This window comes from Bubalus kerabau, chromosome 13, assembly GCF_029407905.1.
Source record: "Bubalus kerabau isolate K-KA32 ecotype Philippines breed swamp buffalo chromosome 13, PCC_UOA_SB_1v2, whole genome shotgun sequence".
Lineage (NCBI taxonomy): Eukaryota > Metazoa > Chordata > Mammalia > Artiodactyla > Bovidae > Bubalus > Bubalus kerabau.
The window spans coordinates 52,629,508-52,648,382 of record NC_073636.1 but is presented as its reverse complement, the minus strand read 5'-3'; the positions used below and the strand labels follow the sequence as shown (position 1 = coordinate 52,648,382).

Genomic DNA, 18,875 nt, shown 5'->3' with positions numbered 1-18,875 from the left:
GAGGGGGGGAAGCTAAGAGGTTTTTTCTTTGATTTAATAAAATAGCCATTGCCCAGCCTCTTGGTATCTGAACAGTCAGCTCCTCTCAGGACTGGTCTCAGTTTCCATTCGATTCCCAAACCTTTCACTTCTCTTCTAAATACAGTCTCCTCAAGCCTAGCTTTGTACCCGCTACACCCCACCCCCATGGGCAGAGCAGAGCTAGCAAGATGAGGGATACAGAGTCAGACTGCAGCTCCATTGGAGCTTGTGTGAAGTCCCTTAAGGAGCCTTCCAAGCCAGAGAAATTAACCAGAAGACTGATGGGAAGATGGGTCACCTCTTTGCTGACTGCCCAAAAGAAAACAATAGAATTTGAGAAATAAAAACAAGAAACTTATTTTTTAATTGGATGACAGAGAATAATATTATGATTTCTTCATATATATCCAATAGCTAGTTCCATAGCACATTTGCTGACCTGTTTATAGACCTGTTTATATACCACATGCTTTTTTTCTTTTTCCAGAAGCAAGAAACTTACAAGTTAACAGTCAATAACAAGGAAATCTTTTTTTAAAAGCCCTGAGTCAATTAAAAATTAGACTTGTCAGTGAACTCAGAATATGAAGGGACCTTAGAGGCCCCTAGGCCAGCTCACATTCAGTGTAGGAAATCTCAAACATCATTCCTGAGTCAGAACCTTGAAGCCTCTGCTGAGTACGTTCAATCTCAGGGGTCGCTCTTTCTCTGTCCACTTCCCACCCCACCTCTCCCAGTATTACAGAGTGGCCCAGTCTTTGTTCACATAGTGCTTATTATGTTCACACTCTCTCTGCTGTGGATGACAGTGCAGTAAATGGTTGCTTCATGATGCCTTAGCAGTGGGCAGAATCGAGAGAACAAGCAGAAGAGGCCAGCAAGGGCCCTGGGGAGAAGGTCCTTCTAAGCCAGAGTGAAGGGTTTGAATTTTGTAAAGCAGTTTAAGAACCCTTGACAGTCTCAGATTTGTAAGTTTTTTAGAATCTCTCTGACTGCAGTTAGAAGGACACATTAGAAATTAGCAAGCCAAAAGCAGAGAGGTCGCTGCCACAGGGATGCTGCTGGACTGAACTGGGCCTGGGGAGCGGGGATTTAAACACATTTTTTATGTTAATTGTTCCAAACCACATCATTTCCATTCTGTACTTGGACAGTTTGTTTATTTTAACCTTGATACAGGCTTTGTATATGCTTACCTGATGTTCTGATTTGTCAAGATTTTCTTCAAATTTAATCATTTAAATTTGAAAGATTTCTCTTCCTGGATTTGTATCATGTACCTAATCAACAGACATACATAATAGATCTTTGATCTTCCTCTATCATTAATAACAATACTGATGAGGTGAGAAATTTGGGGGAAGTGTACACCTGCGTAATAAAGGCCAGTTGGGGGATGAGCTCCTTTATTGTCAGGAATGAGGTGCAGTATCCTGACCCTCTCTGATAAGCTGTGATGGAACATGCAAATAGGGACCTACATGCGGTTCCATCCACACTTCTGCCCCCTGGATCTGCAGCAGTCAGATGCAAAGAGTAGGCAGAAAATGCTGGAGTGACAAGCACATTCTCTGTCCACTGCCCCGTAATAAAAAGTGGCCCAATGAATACCTCAGACTCTGTCTAGTCAGATTTTTCAGGCTTTTCCATCCTTGAAGCAGACTGCCGGGGTCCAGCCCCAGCTGATCCAGGGTATTCGAAGGAGAGATGGCATAGGCGAGGGTCAGGGAACAACTGCTTAATTAAATGTTAATTAAGGATATAAAGAGTAATAGAATAAGGATAGCTCAGTAGGAAAATTCAGTGGAGAAAAGAGGCTGAGTAGCTTGGTTTACGCGGGGGACCAATAAAACTTCAAGACAAGAAATTTGCACCACTTACGTAGGCCACAGGCGTCCTTCCGTTCTCCCGAAGGAGAGGAGACACTGAGGCCTCCCCGGTTGGATCTTAGAAGCCCAGGCATAATTAGTAAGCATGGTGGGTTCCGCGCTCCAGATGGAGACTCAACCAGAGTGAGAGAGAGACATGGGGAGACCAGTCTTTCGAGGAACTGATCCCAATTGTTTATTTTCCATGGTCTACTTTTATACACTGAGATGTATGCAAAAGTGACTTTATGCAAAAGTCACGCAGGGTCAGCAGTCCTGACTTTTATCAAAGTCAGGTGCTTCATACAAATATATACAGAGGTCTTAGGGGTGTTACATCATCTTCTGGCCGGGGGCCTGCTGACAATTTACGACCCTCTCCTTGTGACAGCGGTCAGTCAACCAGGACACTTATTTCTCCAGGGGTGATTATTCTTAAAACAGACGCCACCCAAATAAAGTTACACTCCTATAGGGAGAGGGTGTAGTGGGTTTTAGTTAAGGAAAGAATTTACTTAGCCTAAGGTCTAACGTGATTAATATCAAAGGTTAATACTTATTTCTTCTATATATTCATTAATGTGTATAAGGGCAGGGGATGTGGAGACTTAGCAGTAAACATTGGCTCAACAAATGAAAAACCCTTCACCAATACAATTTCTAATCAGCCCATTATACTTATACTAATAATTTTTTAACTTTTCTAAAGAACCTGTTTTTAGAAGGTTTAAAGCATCTCGTGCCTCTCACAGTTGGGAGGCTGTGAGCAATCACATGTGGCCGGACAAGCCTGTCAGGTAGGCTAGAGAACCTTCAGAGGAGTTTGTAGGTTGAAACATTCCTATCACACCCAGGAATTATTATTAACTGGAGCTCTAGGTTAACTCCTTCTCCGAAAGAGGTGGTGGGGGACAGCCCCCCGTAAAGTCAGAGGTGTAGGTAAGAGCACAAAGTAGTAAAGTAGGCAGGCTCTGGTTATGGGGGTAGATGCTCGAGGATTTCCAGGGGGACTCCTGAGGCTTGATCCCGCCTTTGCGTATGTCGAGCCTCCTTCCTCATGACCTTTGCCATGGGCAGAGTGCCTCACGCCGGCCCCCAACATCAGACCTAGTAAGAGTACAGGGCAGAGAGGCAGGAAACATTTCTTACGGGTAGAGGTGGGGAGAGAGGGGACATGCACACACTGGTCTCAGGTGGTGCGGCCCATTCCCCTCTGCCTACTAGCACTGTGCCTTATGCTCTGTCTTAGGGCCAGTGAAACAGAAGCTTCTGAAATGGATCAGTACAGGTTATAGTAACATTCTTTACCAGCCTCATTGGCCTCTAAGAAAATTTTACTTTATGTTCCACTTCCCATTCGTCTTGTCAGGTGTAGCTCTCAAGAGATATTAACACAATAAGTCTAAATGAGACAGTGAAGAGTGTCTCCTTTAAGACCACTCTCCACCCCCAGTTTAAATTCCCAGAGAAAACATCTGATCCAAAAATGTAAATTCTGTATATATTAAAATTCCAAAGGAATTAAAACCAAAAATTCTCTTCTCCCTGTTTTATTTTTCTCCATCATTTTAACTATAATGGTCCACCAAGATGTTTGGTAAGGCCTGAGTTCCCTCATCAGCTGCAGCTTGGACCATGATCAGAGTGAGCAGAGCAGTCCTAGCAGTTTCTGCATGGGGTCAACTCAACCCAAGGACACATTCTACTTCTCCAGAGAGACAATAAAACACGATCGCATCAGACCCCAGCCCACAGAGCTCTGTATCCCCATCACTGTTGTCAGCCCTAGACCATAGCAAGAGACTTAGTGCTATATAGTGGAAGGAAGGTAAACAAAGACAGCAGGAGAAAGACTGAAAAACTTCTCTGTTTCCACTTCTTTGGGGATTCCAATACCTAGAGTCCATAACCTGACAATGTAAATTTTAGATTACATTGTTTGCAAGTTTCCAAGCATTCATCTACTAGACTTGAACACCTACTCCTCATTTCTAATCTGTCATCCAGTGATGATTCCAACACCTGGCTTGCTGCCCCTTTTTTGGTTCCTATTCCTGTCTCTGTTCTTGGAGGCCAATGTTTGTATGTGGGTGATCCATCTACCTTTGTCTTTCAGCTTCTCAGCTTCCTCATCCTTCTAGGCTTGAGTCCTCTGGGAACTACTTCAGTCAAGGTCACCAGTGACTGCCATCTTGACAATCCAAAAGTTACTTCTCTTTTCTTATCTTTCTGGTTCCTTTGTAGCAGTTCCTTTGTACGCCAACACACACTCCCTCCTCAGAACACTTTTTTCCCTTGACTTCCATGATGTCATTCCTGTACTCACTGGCCTGGAAGCTCCTTTGCTATTCTTCTGTGATTTCCTCCTCCTCTGAATGACCTCTAATTATTGGAGTGTCCAACACTGAGGCCTTAACCCACTTTTGTTCCCTTTTGACTCACTTCCTTGGGGATCTCATCCAGTTCTGTGGCTTTAAATACTATCTATATGCCAGGAACTCTCACATCTATGTCTCTAGCCTAATTACCCCCCCACCTTCCCAGTTGTTTGGATTCGATCCCTTGATTGGAAAGATCCCCTGGAGAAGGAAATGGCAACCCACTCTAGTACTCTTGCCTAAAAAAATCCTATGGACAGAGCAGCCTGGCGGGCTATAGTCCATGGGGTTGTAAGAGTTGGACATGACTTAGCAAATAAACCACCAGCATTCCCAGTTGTTGACCACATAGCTATGTAATATCTTCTCATGGGTGTCTGTTAAGAATCTCAAACTTCATATGCCCCAAATAAAATTCGGTTTCCTCCTTTCCTTCATACTGGTTCATTCCATCCTTACCCATCTCAGTACACTGTACCACGTTTCACCCAGATGCTCATATCAGAAGTCTAGGAGTTACCTTTATTCCTATCCTTTTCTTACTCTTCACAACCAGTCTGTCACTGAGTCTTGACATAGGCTGAGTATTATATTCACTTCTCTTCAGTGTAACTCCTGTCACCCCAATATAGACAATCATCTCTCTCCTCCATCACTCAAGTAGCCTGGCAGCTAGTCCACCTACTCCCATTCCCATCCCCTTTTAGTCACTTTTCCACATGGAGGCCAGCATGTTTTTGAAAATATAAATTAAATATATCATTCCTTGTTTAAAAATCCTCTTTGAGCTTCCTTATCTTGAGGGAAAATCGACCCATGCATACAAAATTTAAAAACTTTTCCTGAGGTATCCACGCCAAGACTTGAATTGGGTCCTTCTTCCTCTCTGTTTCTATTGCTTCTTTTAGGTCTCCTAGTTGCCATTTTCCCTCATCCCCTTTGGCCCTCACATGCAAAGTGGAGCTTGGGTTCTGAGATGAGTCTTAGCCTCTACTCCTTGAGAGCAGGGTCCCATATTTGTCAGCCTTGCTTTCCCCAACTCGGCTCTCATGTCTCCATTCTCAGCAGGACACCAAGGCATTTTGCCTTGGGAAACAGTGGGTACTGGCACTGCTGGCCCCTGCTCTGGATTCTCTTACAGCTCTTTTTGCCATACGTCTCCCCACACCCTTGAGCGGCACCATGGGAGTCAAGTCCCATTTAAGCCCCACCTGATTCTTCTGTTTCTGTTGTGGAGCCCACACAGAAGCTAAATTCAGTAAGCCTTCACCTGGCTGAGTAGGATCATTTCCTGCCATTGGTCCAACATCTAAAATCACCTTATGTGCCTTCTCTTTATCTCATATCATTCCTTAAATCCTATCCCCAGAAGTGTGCTTGTTTTTTCTCAGCACACCATACCTGCTTCCCTGGAGTAGCTGTGTCACCTTGACATTCACCCTACAATAGCACTAATCTGATTTTTCGAGCCTGCCACAGATAATCATGGCAGATTGTCCCCATTAGTCAGCCTGCTCTGGCTACATGCTTTCACTGTTGACCAACTCTTTGTCCATAGTTTGAAGAGGGGACTCTTTTTTTTTTTTTTTTTTTTTTTGGCCATGCCACAAAGATAGCGGAATCTTAGTTCCCCAACCAAGGATCAAACCTGTGACCCCTGCAGTGGGAGCATGGAATTCTATCTGCTGGATTACCAAGGAACTCCCTGAAGAGGGGACTCTTGATGGTTCAGTGGTACATCCCTGGGAGTCCTCCTTCCAGGCTGCCCCTTTTCCTCTCTGTTACGCCTCTTTGCCTAAACTAAGAAGATCTAAAATATCTGAAGGCTGTTTAGTATGGAACCTTAATAATTTATTCTTGTCATAGTGTGATTCTGGCTCCTATAGTCTGTTACTGTCAAGCCCTTTGTATCTTAGTGTTTCTAATGGTTTTAAAGCCCAGTCTTTAGTTCTGACTGATAAACTGTATAAAGGTAGTGTTGGGAAGGAACTGTGATAGCAAAACTCATTCTGCCCATGAATCCCTGAAAACCAGCATAGTCTCATTTAAGGTGAGCCTTAATTAAGGGTTTTGGTTTTTCAAAAACTTAAATTAGGTTTGACTTTTCTAAAACTGTTCTGTTGAAGAGAGGGTCCAGAGCTCTGACTCTCAGGGTATCCCCAGGGCTCCTAGTCACATATTGAAAAGCACTGCTGTATGGCATTTCCTTGATCCACCACTTTAATAATCCTGTGTTTTAAAATGAGCTAAGGGTCATGTATAAAGGGGGTAATGAATGATCACACATATGAAAAGCAAGTCATTAAGGGACTTCCCTGGTGGTCCAGTGGCTAAGACTCTGAGCTCCCAATGCAGGGGGCCTGGTCAGGGAACTGGATCCCACATGCTGCAAATAAAGATCTCTTGTGCCGCAACTAAGACCCAGTGCAGCCAAATAAATATTTTTTAAAGTCATTAAATTGGACTTTTAATATTGATTTTATTTGGACTGAGAAATTATTGGTGATTTTTATTTTTGTATTAATTTTCCCAGATCTTTCCTAGTGAACATAAAGCATAGAGTATATTTATGGCTGAGTATCTTTAAATTGTCAACAGTGAAGGATCTAGGATATCCCCTAAAATGCTCTAAAAAAAGGACAGCATAACTGTTATTTTGTTTATGTATTTATACCCTGGCTTGTTCTATAGACATTAAAAGTCATTTACCAGATACTTACTGCTTACATACTAAGTTACTTCAGTCATGTCCAGCTCTTTTCAACTCTATGGTCTGTAGCCCCCTAGGCTCCTCTGTCCATAGGAGTCTCCATGCAAGAATACTGGAGTGGATTGCCAGCCCTCCTCCAAGGCCTCTTCCCAACCCAGGGATCTAACCCGTGTCTCATTACATCTCCTGCATTGCAGGCGTGTTCTTTACCACTAGCGCCACCTGGGAAGCCCTGATACTGAGAACCTACTAGATGCAGGCAGTGTGCAAGGTGCTGTAGAAGGAACTGAGCCAGGTGCAAGCAGAGACAACGCAGTAAACCAGCTCGTGCTAACAAGAATGGAAACACAAGAGCTAGCGATTGTAAGGTGCCACTGCAGAGAGTTGGAGAGGAGAGGGATGAAAGCACACTGTGGACCGGGCTCTGAAGCTCCATAGCTGGTGCTTTTTTCTGGGTTAGCAATCTGACGTATATAAGCAACTACAAATGTGGCAGCCACCCCAAGGGGGTCGGGGGGAGAAGAAATCGGAACAAAGACATTCACTCCTCCTCTTCCTCCACCCTGCCATTAAACGTTAGATGCAGCTATGAGCTGACGGTCAGAAGTCTTCATAAATCTGTCGGTGTTGCAAATTAGACTATAAATAAGTAACAGTAAAAGGTTAAGTGATTATCTCTTAAGTGATTGGTAGACTTAAGTTGTTAAATATGGATGTTCTGCTGAGGATCAGAAGTTAATTACAGTGATGGTAAGTAATAGAATGACGCTGAGTTTTTGATACCTTGGGGAAGAAGTGTGTTGGTGTAAAAAGGACTGTATTGAGAGGAGCAGTCTGCTCATAGAGCAGCCCTGCTTTTACCACACGTGGTATTCTGAGCCTCTCACCTCTCCCATTTGTCCCCCAGGAGAAGTGTGCCCAGTACTGGCCCTCTGATGGACTGGTGTCATATGGAGACATCACAGTGGAGCTGAAGAAGGAGGAAGAATGTGAGAGCTATACCGTCAGAGACCTCCTGGTCACCAACACCAGGGTAAGATGCCTGGTGGGTGGGCTCCTCCCATAGGGAAAGCAGGGTCGCACCTACCTCTCTGATCCTCCTTCCTCCCTCCCAAGGAGAACAAGAGCCGGCAGATCCGGCAGTTCCACTTCCATGGCTGGCCTGAAGTGGGCATCCCCAGTGATGGAAAGGGCATGATCAGCATCATTGCAGCCGTGCAGAAGCAGCAGCAACAGTCAGGGAACCACCCCATCACCGTGCACTGCAGGTACGCCCACCCCAGCCCTCAGGCGGAAGAGAGGAAAAAGACACAAAAGGCAGGCAGAGGGGCGAGATGGGAGCCTCTGTCAGACTCTGATGAAAGCCAGGCAAGAGTGGGATGTTGGTGAGACATGGCAATCAAGTTTGATGACTAGGACAGGCCCAGATGATGAGAAGATCTTGGAGTTTGAACTCGACACTTCCAGTGCTAGGGAACAACAGTCCCTAAGCTAAGATGCTGGGCAGGGAATAGTGCTGGGGAAGGGGAACAAAGGGGAGACCGACAGTAGGGAAGACCAGCTGGGCAACATGGGAAGGCCTGCCTCCTTAAGAAACACAGGAAAAGAGAAAAGGGCAACGATTTAGAGAACAGTTTGAAGAAAAATGAATAAGACATAGTTGTGAAAGAGGGGTGTCCTAGGCTGGCTATAGTTGCTGGTGTCACTGACAGAAGAAAGATAGTATGAGAACTCATGGGGGAGGGAGTGGATTTAGTTTGGGGCACATTGTTTGAGACTGCATTTTAGAAATAAAATTTTACCATATGTTTGTATTGCTTTTATAATTGGGAGAAGGGAATCTCTCTTAAAGGGGAAGAAAGTATATATTTAAAATTTCTGCAAATTTGTTCTGAAGATAGAATAATGAGCAAAGGAACTTCTAGAAATGACCCAGTAAATGTTCTTCAGATGGCCACAATGAAATTGTAACTACAAGAATTGAAGCACTGTTTATAATAGTAAAAGATGGTAGGGACTTCCCTATTAGTCCAGTTGTTAAGACTCCATGCTTCAATGCAGGGGACACATGTTCATTCCCTTGTCAGGGAACTAAGATCCCACATGCCACACTGAACAGCCAAAAAAAAAATTTTTTTTAAAGATGGTAAATAATCTGAACATATTAATAAGGGACTGGTTCCATAAGCTCTGATACATCTTATACTACAGAGCTTCAGAAAATTAATTAGAATCTGTTTACATACTGGTTTGGAATAGTCCTCTAGATTTATTGTTTAGTGAGGAAAGCAGAGGGAGACAGAAAAAATATGTGTGGTATATGCATAAATTATCTTTGGAAGGACACACAAGGACTTGATGACATTGGTTGTTTCCCAGGAGGAAACTGAAAGGATGGAGAAATGGTGTAGGAAGGAGACTTTATATGTTTTGAACCTTTTGAAATTTGAACTGTGCTAATTTATTACACATACAAAAATAAATCATTCAAAAAAACGTTTATAAGAAAAAGTGGCAAAGTATATCAGCTGATACCATTTGACAGTAAACATGAAAAGATGCTAATTCTTATTAGCAATATGAGAAATGGAGATGAAAACATGGCTTTTAGCCCATTGGATTGACAAATTAAAAGGATTCCTTGACTTCGAAAAACACTTCCTTGCCCACACTTTTCAGTGTCCCATGCTCCTCTCTCCCTTGGTCACCCTCTCTTGGCTAACCCCAGATTCTCTAGCTACCTTGCACCACGCAGGTGTGATGAGTGTATCTCTTTGTTACAGTGCGGGGGCAGGACGGACAGGGACCTTCTGTGCCCTGAGCACAGTCCTGGAACGGGTGAAAGCGGAGGGGATTTTGGATGTCTTCCAGACCGTCAAGAGCCTGCGACTGCAGAGGCCACACATGGTCCAGACACTGGTATGCTGCCCTGCCTATTTATCCATGCCACCACACACCATCCACAGCTTCTCTCTGCCAGAGCCAGCTCAGGGGGAGGCTGTTCTGAGGGGCCTATCTGGTAGAGAGAAGGCTGTGTAACCACGGACTCATTCTTGCTCAAGGTGCCTCAGAAAAACAGAATAAGCTTTGGGAGGCAGGAGAGCATTGGGGGCATAGCCTAGCCCCATACCAGTAAGAGATGCTGGTGGCCTCAGTGCAGACTAGAAGGGGTGCCTGTCAGGGCTCTTCACTTCTCCACGGGTCTGAGGTGGGGAGAACTCAGGACTACCTCCTTTCCTCAGCTCCCTTTCAGCAGTTCTCTTGACAGTCTAGATGACCAGTAAGCACTGAGTGTGTGCTCAGATATGAACTCACGTCTGACCTCTGAAGGGCTAGGACCACCATTTGCACCTCCAGTCTCTGCTTTCTGGAGAAGGTGGCTTCGCTCAGCCCAGAAAAGAATGTTGTCAGAATTCTTCAGGCAGGCAGATCAGGGTTCAGGTGGAAATGCAAAAGTGCTTATTAATTTTCCATTTTTTAAAGAACAGGTTTGTCAGGAGCTGCAGATATATTGCTCTCTTCAGTAACCCTGGCCTTTTCCCCCAACTTTCACTCTGCAGGAACAGTATGAGTTCTGCTACAAGGTGGTGCAGGAATATATTGACGCGTTCTCAGATTATGCCAACTTCAAGTGAGAGGCAATGAGGCCCCGTGGACAGGAGAATTGCCTTTAATATTTTGTAATATTCTGTTTTGTTAATATACCCTAAATTGTGTATATATCTTACAACTGTTTTAGAAATTGGTACATAGGCTTCTATTACCTATTAGGTGGAGATTTTATATGTAAATGTGTTAGCACTGATAGTCCTTTTTCCAATGTTTTATTGGGGAATTAAATAGTGTGATGTTTGGATTGAAATCATGAAATCCTCTGCCTGGAAATTGGGCTTGATTGTTCTTTGGTTTATATCAATACATCTTTTCCTAAAGAAGAAACACAAAACTCATTCCAGGTAGCTAGGCATTAACTAAGGAAAAAAAAGCACAAAGTTATTAGAGCTCTTGAGGAAATCGGTTGTCGCAGTGCCCCCAGTCAGACCACTGTCCCCCTCCTGCTCTGTAAATAATCTCTCCCCTCTCTACCCTTGACCCCTTCTCGTACCACCCACATCCCACCATGGGGAGTAAAGGGACCAGAGTGGTATCTCTGGCACCACACTAGGGATTATCAGGTAATAAAAGCTTTGACTCCCTGAGGAATGTCTCTCCCTTTGTGTGGGCCGGGGCAGTCCAGGGCTGGGTTCTCCTGCGCCACTCCTAGCCCACTGTTACCTGTCTTAGCTGGCTGCAGGGAGGGCACAGTCTGCCTTTTTTCCAACATACACAGTCCCTCTACCTCTTAGGTAGCTGCCACCCCCTTCTTTCACTCCCAGAATATATTTGGTGCAGTCGTCCTAGCCAGCCTCACTCCCTAGGGAAGATGGCCTGAGTCCTCGCTCTTTCCCTGAGTGCAGGGGCATGGAGGAGAGGGGTGGCTTGGCTTTTGGCTCTGGATCAGTTTGACCTCTCTAGTCCTTGGTGCTCTGCTGCAGATCTGGATCATGTCACTTTGTCCAGAGTAGGTGTTTATATCCTCATTTACTGTGTTAAACAACTTCCATTTCCTTACATATCTGTCCTCATTTCCAGAACTCTTGCGTAGAAGTGCCTGAGATCCAGAGGTCACGTTGGTGAAAGTCTAGATCCCAGTTTGAGTTTGAGCATAACCTGTCAGAGTGTGTTAAATAAAATGGATGCATAAAAAGGAGGAAAGATCAGCAGAGCAGCTGATCAGAGGGCCTCAGATTCCAGGCAAACGTTGAACATCCATTTTGTTTATTTTTCATGTAACAGTCTGCCCAGTCTAGAGACCCAGTATCCTCATCTCATGGTCCCAGAGACCCTTAGGCCGTTGTTCTCATCCTGATAGTTGAGCTCACTGTCTTTTCCCATGGAGAAGCAAAAAGAGCATGGGTAAGCAATTTCATTTTTAAGGACATGAAATAAAAATTGCACTTTTCACTTCCACTCATACCCTATTGGCTAAACCCTAGTTGTAAGCCCACACTGAGCTACAAAGGGCACTGGGAAATGTGGTCTTTAGTTGAGGGCAGAGCTGGGAGGGCGTGTCTGTTTGTAGTCTCTTTTCCTTATGATCAGCCCCTCACAGGAACAGGAGAAGAAACCAGTTGCCATGACTGTAAGTGCAGGGCTGACAAAGCCTTGCAGCCCTCAGGGCATTTCTTGAGGAGCCAGGGGCACCTTGGGGGCTGTCAGAAGTGAAAGGTAGCACTCCAGCCTGGCCCATGGAGGCATGCTCAGAGATCAGTGGTCCATGCTTCCGGGAGTAGGTAGCACTTAAACTGGACCTGAGAGATGCTGGAAGCTCAGATGAGTGAAAAGGAAAGGTCAGCGGAGCAGCTGATCAGAGGGCCTCAGATTCCAGGCAAACAAAGATGCACTAAAGATGTGACCCAAATTCCCCCCACATATTCAGGATGTCTGCAGGGAGCAGGGGCGCCACAAGAGATCACCTTCTGAAAGCTTGCATGAGGTAAGTAGTATAAGTTGGTTCTTGTACTCTGGGCCTCCTATAGGAAGCAAGGAACTGTAAGGGACAATAAACCCAAAAGTCAATAGGTTTATAAGAAGTGGGGATAAATTAAGCAAAGACAAAAATCTCAAGAATTTCTGTTGAGGGGTGCTGTGCTTGGGAAGGAAACCCTGTCTCTTTGCATACTACCTGTTGGTGCCTCTGTGTGATCATGTCCAAGCCCATGGAAGAGGGCAAGCCTTGGGGTCAGCAAGCCATGCAGTGAACATATCCCCAGGTTGCTAAACAGACATCTTCAAGTGGGAGTTATCCAAGCCCTTCTCTCCCTCATCACTCCTTATCCACCTCGCTTTTCCTGCTATTCAGGGCTCACCTGGCATCAAGAGACATAAACCCGACAGGCTCAAAGGGAAGTGTATTGAGGCTCACGTGGCACAAATGGGAAGGGCAGGGAAGCCCACTTCACCCAGTGCCTACACCTCAGCCTGTCACCTGTGACCATGTGCAGCGCACTCCCCAAACCTCTGGGACCTGCTACACTCAGAGACATCACTTCATCAGATAGTCTCTGTGTTGGGTTTTCCTTCATCCTCTACCCCCACCCTCAGTTCACTCCCACACATTCTTTTTTTACCCCTTCATCCTCAGTGCTGAGCCCCAAGGATCCAGTCTTCCTGTGCACTAGCTCCCCCCTTGATGTAGTGACTGCCTTCCTCCACAGCCCCTTCCTCAGAGGTCAGGCATTACTGCAGTCTGTGTTGTGGACCCTGAGCCTTTCTCCAGTCGTGAGCTTCCAGTCCACACACCCTGCTTCCTGCTGTGACTCCACAGGGTAGCCCAGAGGCAGCAGATCAGGCTTCCTACACCCAGGGGTTTGCCCAGTCACCATAGCCCACTGCCCTTTGTGCAGCCTCCAGCATCCTCTGCCCCCACCCTTCCCAGCTCTACTTCTACTGGGCACCAAAGCTACAGACCTCCCCACCACACACACACTCACACTCTCCCCCCAATAGTTCCCGTGTTCCATTTTGTTCCTTACTGGGCACCAAAACTACAGACCTCCCTGCTACACACACACACACACTCCCACAATAGTTCACACACGGCACCAAACCCAGACCTCCCCACTATACACATACACACACACACACCCCCAATAGTGCCTATGTTGGCTTTTCTCCATTTTGTTCCTTACCGTGGAGCATCCACTGCAGTCCTGTTGCCAAGACTCTAGCTAATGCTCTATCCTTCACCCAGGCCACCTGCTGAGGGGGAGGGGAGAAGGTGCCCCAGGGAGGGTGCCACTCTACTGCTGCAGCACCTGAGCATTCAACTCAAAATTGCTTTTCCAGCTGGCTACAGCAGCCCCCAGACTGGAATGATGTGGCCTCAGGGCTGAGTAGGAGTTAAGAGTTCAGTGGTGAACAAATGACTTTCTGTGTCCTGTTGAGAGGGATACAAGGATGAATTCTATTCCAGAATTTATAATCTGGAAGCAGACAGCAAATATTCCTAAAAGGCTGAGTATGTGGCCAGAGAGAAAGGGACCAGAGCTTCATGTTTGGATTTTTCAGGCATGATAACACTCAAATTACAGAAAAAATAAAGGCATTCCATTCTTCTTTTAAGATGAACACCAGGACCTTTGAATAAAACATTTTGTAAACCCATACCAGAATTAAGCTAGTTTACTGAACTTAGTCATTTGCACTAAACCCACAAAGCAAATGTTTCCAATCCCGAAGAAAGGCAATGCCAAAGATGGTTCGAACAACATACAATTGCACTCATCTCACACGCTAGCATGGAGAAGTCAATGGCAACCCACTCCAGTACTCTTGCCTGGAGAATCCCATGGACAGAGGAGCCTGGTAGGCTACAGTCCATGGGGTCACTAAGAGTCAGACACAACTGAGCGACTTCACTTTCACTTTTCCCTTTCATGCAGTGGAGGAGGAAATGGCAACCCACTCCTGTATTCTTGCCTGGAGAATCCCAGGGACAGAGGAGCCTATTGGGCTGCCGTCTGTGGAGTCGCACAGAGTCAGACACAACTGACGTGACTTAGCAGCAGCAGCAGCACACACTAGCAAAGTAATGCTCAAAATTCTCCAAGCTAGGCCTCAACAGTACATGAACCTAGAACTTCAGATGTTCAAGCTGGATTTAGAAAAGGCAGAGGAACTAGAGATCCAATTGCCAACATCCACTGGATCATAGAAAAAGCAAGAGTTCCAGAAAAACATCTACTTTATTGACTATGCCAAAGCCTTTGACTGTGTGGATCCCAACAAACTGGAAAATTCTTCAAGAGATGGGAATACCAGACTACCTTACCTGCCTCCTGAGAAATCTGTATGCAGGTCAAGAAGCAACAGTTAGAACTGGACATGGAACAATGGACTGGTTCCAAATTGGGAAAGGAGTATGTCAAGACTGTATACTGTCACCCTGCTTATTTAACTTACATGCAGAGTACATCATGGGAAATTCCAGGCTGGATGAAACACAAGCTGGAATCAAGATTGCTGGAAGAAATATCAATAACCTCAGATATGCAGATGACACCACCCTTATGGCAGAAAGCAAAAAGGAACTAAAGAACCTCTTGATGAAAGTGAAAGAGAAGAGTGAAAACGCTGGTTTAAAACTCAACATTCAAAAAACTTAAGATCATGGCATCTGGTCTCTTCATGGCAAATAGAAGGGGAAACAATGGAAACAGTGACAGACTTCATTTTCTTGGGCTCCAGAATCACTTCAGATGGTCACTGAAGCCATGAAGTTAAAAGACGCTTGCTCCTTGGAAGAAAAGCTATGACAAACCTAGACAACATATTAAAAAGTAGAGACATTACTTTGCCGACAAAGGTCCATGTAGTCAAAGCTGTGGTTTTTCCAGTAGTCACGTATGGATATGAGAGTTGGACCATAAAGAAAGCTGAGCACCAAAGAATTGAGGCTTTTGAACTGTGGTGCTGGAGGAAAGACTTGAGAGTCCCTTGGACTGCAAGGAGATCAAACCAGTCAATCCTAAAGGAAATCAGTCCTGAATATTCATTGGAAGGAGTAATGCTGAAGCTGAAGCTCCAATACTTTGGCCACCTGATGTGAAGAGCTGATTCACTGGAAAAGACCCTGATGCTGGGAAAGATTGAAGGCAGGAGGAGAAGGGGACAACAGAGAATGAGATGGTTGGATGGCATCACCGACTCAACAGGCTCTGGAGTTTGAGCAGGCTCTGGAAGTTGGTGATGGACAGGGAAGCCTCATGGGGTCACAAAGAGTCGGACAGGACTGAGCGACTGAACTGAACAAAGCAAATGTTATCCTAAAAGTTTCTTGGTTAACCAATACATAAAGGGAAAAAGTCTGTTTCCCAAACAATTTAACTTATTATACAGTCCAAATACTCATTTCCGGTAAATCAGTTTGGAAACTGACCCATGCCCTCCTGCCTGGGCGGCAGAAGTCTAGGTACACATGATGTCATCTCCCCAGTCTTTGCCACAGGATTTAATGCACCTGCTCTCCTGATGTCTGGCCACTGTGAATGCCCAGCCTGACCCTACCCTTGCACTTGGTGTTCAAATTGCTGTCCAAAGAGAGATAGGCTGTAACCCCATAAACTGGCCTCTGCCCCTCAGAGGCTGGTGGCTGGTGGCAGAAAGCTGAGCTGATGCAGACTAAGGCAGAAGCCTGTTTCTAGCATTCCAGGGCAGCTGTGCCCAATTCCATGAGATGGTCCTGGGTTGAGCACAGGATGAGAAGTGGTTGGAACCTTGAGAGGCAGAATTATTCCTACCACCTGCAGATAGACCCACAAAGGCTGCAAGACCCACAAAGGCTGCACTGCCCCTTTAAAAGGGCCCCCTATCAGGGGCTTGCTTGGAGGAGGGGCCATCTTGGAGGAGAGGGGATAGCTATGCCCCGCCCAAAGCTCCTTTCACTGGAGTGACCCGACCCTGGTGTCCAGGTGTGAGGAGGATTATCCCACCCAACCCATTTTACAGGTGGGCAAACAAGCCCTCAGGAAGGGTGGTCATAGATCTCCTCAGACTTATTAACAAGCTGCTGGGCCCCTCCCTCTTTGGCCCCCAACCTTTCTACCAGGGAAAGCCCTGAGCTAGGTGGGATTCAGGGAGACCCCATGAGTTGCCTCTCTCAGGGCCACCATTTGGTGTGTCAGAGAGGGCTGTGAAAGGTCTCTAGATCTAAGGGCAGGAGCTTGAGAAAGCAGCCAGGGAAGTGGATCGATGAGACCTCACGGGCACAGGCCAGGCTGAAGAAGGAGTCCAATGATTTCAGATCCCTGGGAAGATGGGAGGAGGAGGCATCTGATGACCCCAGGGCCAGCAGCTGAACATACACTAGGAAGGGAAGAGGATTGGTGGCAAGCTCTCCCCCACCAAGACGTCATTGGAGCCTGCGGGCCCAGAGCACGGGGTAGAACCACCTGCTCAATAAATCTCGGGGCTGCCTGGCTGGGTTCCGCTGCTGCCTGGAAGAGCCACCTGCAAGGAGCCACTTGGCCCACAGCCCTCCCCCAGTGAGTGAAGAGCCACCCTCCCCCAGGCTGAGGCTTGTCCAGATGCAGCTCTCTTCTAGATGCATGGCACACTGCTCCTCTTCCCCCTCCCAAGCCCCTCTACCCCGGCCCATACCCAGAAAAGCCCCCTTTCCTTCATCTCTTGCCAGCAACACTATGCCTGTGCCCACTGCCCCTGGCGTGGCAGGGACAAAGGGTAGAAGCCCTTGGCCCTGTATCCACACACCCATTTCACATCCCCAATTGCCATGGAAGGAAGAGAAAGCAACTCACAAGGAAAAGGTCTCCCAGCATGGGGGGGAGAGGGGGGCGGGGGGCCCAAGTGCTTCCACACTGCTGCCTGTCTCTTGGACATCTCCCCTACACCCTCTCTAACTTCACTTCTAGGATCCCTGAGGAAAGAAAGGGTAGGCCTGCCATACTGGGGAGGGCCCTCAGCTGGCAAAGTTGGGAGACTCTGCCCCAGGGGCTCTGGGAGGTGGCTCGTTGCCAGGAGCGCTCAGAGTCCAGACCCCTGTAGTCCTGGGATAAGAAGCAATAATAGGATGAGAGAAGAACATTAGGAGACAATAAATCTGCCCTAGAAGTGCCAGTTGTCCAAGGGGACCCTGGAGGAAGAGGAAGGCGGTCTGTCTGGGAGTGCCAGACTCAAGTGCTGTCCACTGTCTATGGGAGCAGCCCTGCTATGGCCAGCTTTGGGCTAGGCCTCCTGCTGCTGCTGACCACCTACCCTGGACCCTCAAAGGCTCAACACTGGTCCCACGGCTGGTATCCTGGAGGAAAACGAGCCTCCAGCTTACCCCGGGACCCTCAGCATCCTCCTAGGCCCCCAGGTAGGTGAAGAATCTCCCCAGCCTAAGTGGAAAGAAGAAGGTGCTGGTTGGGGTTCTTTCCCCTATGTCAAACTTTGAGTGGGGTGGGGGAAGGCAGGCTACAGCCTCAGTTCCCTTCTAAGAAAAGGTTCTGGGAACTGCAGCTCAAAGCCCAGGCCAAATTGCCCATACCCTCACAAGTGATGCTCTGGCTTGGCCTGAGGACAGTGTGCCCTGGAAGAGCAAGACCATGACCCGGTGGCTTCTCCGTGGGAAGCAGCACCTGGTGCAGACACTGCTGGTAAGTAAAGTGGAAGGCCCCCACCCTTGGCCACTACAGGGCCAGCTAAGAACTGAGGGGGTCGGGGGATGATACACCACTGAGATGCCTCCTGGTACAGCTAGCTATGGGCGCCGTTATCTGATACTCCAGAATTCTCGACAATTTATGATATACTAACAATTTATGATGATATGACAGTGACAATTTATGATGAGATGCCCCCTGTGTCCCTGCTGTTGGGCTTCCCTGATGGCTCAGTAGGTAAAGAATCTGTATGCCCAATGAGCTAGAAAACCCGCACGCTGAATCCTCTAAAGAGGCAAGGGGCAACGACAGGACGTGGGAGTCGCAAAACGCGGTAGGCCGCTCCGGCGCAGAGAAGCCAAGCTGGGAGGGGAGAAAGAGGGAATAGAAACAGGAGGGGCGGAGAAGTGGGGGCGGGTAAAGCCACAGTTCGGCGGTCAGGTGACCAGAACGTCATGGGATGACCGCCCCCTTCTGCAGACTGGACCCCGAGGGCCACGCCCCGCCGCCTCCAATAAAGGTGTGAGACCCCTAAAGTTCTTGCATCGAGTTCTCTTTTTTTTCTCCTTTCTCTCACCCCTGCTGACACTTCTCTCTCTTGGTCTCCTCTCTCCCTCATTCCTACTCCCTGCATGGGAGCTGGAGGGATGCGGGTCACGGACACGCGGGCGGGAGCCGACCCTGCGGAGGACAA

General features: G+C 46.9%; 2 protein-coding genes across 9 annotated transcripts in view; both read left to right on the top strand.

Moving 5' to 3' along the window:
• Positions 1-11,174, top strand: part of PTPRA (protein tyrosine phosphatase receptor type A) — a 172,791-nt gene extending 161,617 nt beyond the window's left edge. For all 8 annotated transcript variants that reach the window (XM_055544336.1, XM_055544333.1, XM_055544335.1 and 5 more), the window contains 4 exons: positions 7,885-8,010; positions 8,094-8,245; positions 9,761-9,896; positions 10,538-11,174. In XM_055544336.1, the coding sequence (XP_055400311.1) occupies positions 7,885-8,010; positions 8,094-8,245; positions 9,761-9,896; positions 10,538-10,612 (489 nt within the window). In that variant the 3' untranslated portion in view covers positions 10,613-11,174. The remainder of the gene's footprint in view (positions 1-7,884; positions 8,011-8,093; positions 8,246-9,760; positions 9,897-10,537) is intronic.
• Positions 11,175-11,303: 129 nt separating this feature from the next.
• LOC129625692 (progonadoliberin-2) lies at positions 11,304-18,838 on the top strand. The gene is made up of 4 exons (XM_055544367.1): positions 11,304-11,933; positions 12,457-12,513; positions 17,741-17,895; positions 18,039-18,838. Exons 1-4 carry the CDS (start codon positions 11,911-11,913, stop codon positions 18,245-18,247), a joined length of 444 nt encoding a protein of 147 aa, XP_055400342.1. The 5' UTR covers positions 11,304-11,910; the 3' UTR covers positions 18,248-18,838.
• Positions 18,839-18,875: the final 37 nt, after the last annotated feature.

What these genes read in the sequence shown, in the direction of transcription:
- LOC129625692 (XM_055544367.1), top strand. Translation starts at nt 11,911, where the DNA reads ATGGAGAAGCAAAAAGAGCATGG. An exon ending in GAGAAGCAAAAAGAGCATGG is followed by an intron (nt 11,934 to 12,456) that starts GTAAGCAATTTC and finishes CCACATATTCAG; the next exon opens with GATGTCTGCAGGGAGCAGGG. An exon ending in CTTCTGAAAGCTTGCATGAG is followed by an intron (nt 12,514 to 17,740) that starts GTAAGTAGTATA and finishes CTATGGGAGCAG; the next exon opens with CCCTGCTATGGCCAGCTTTG.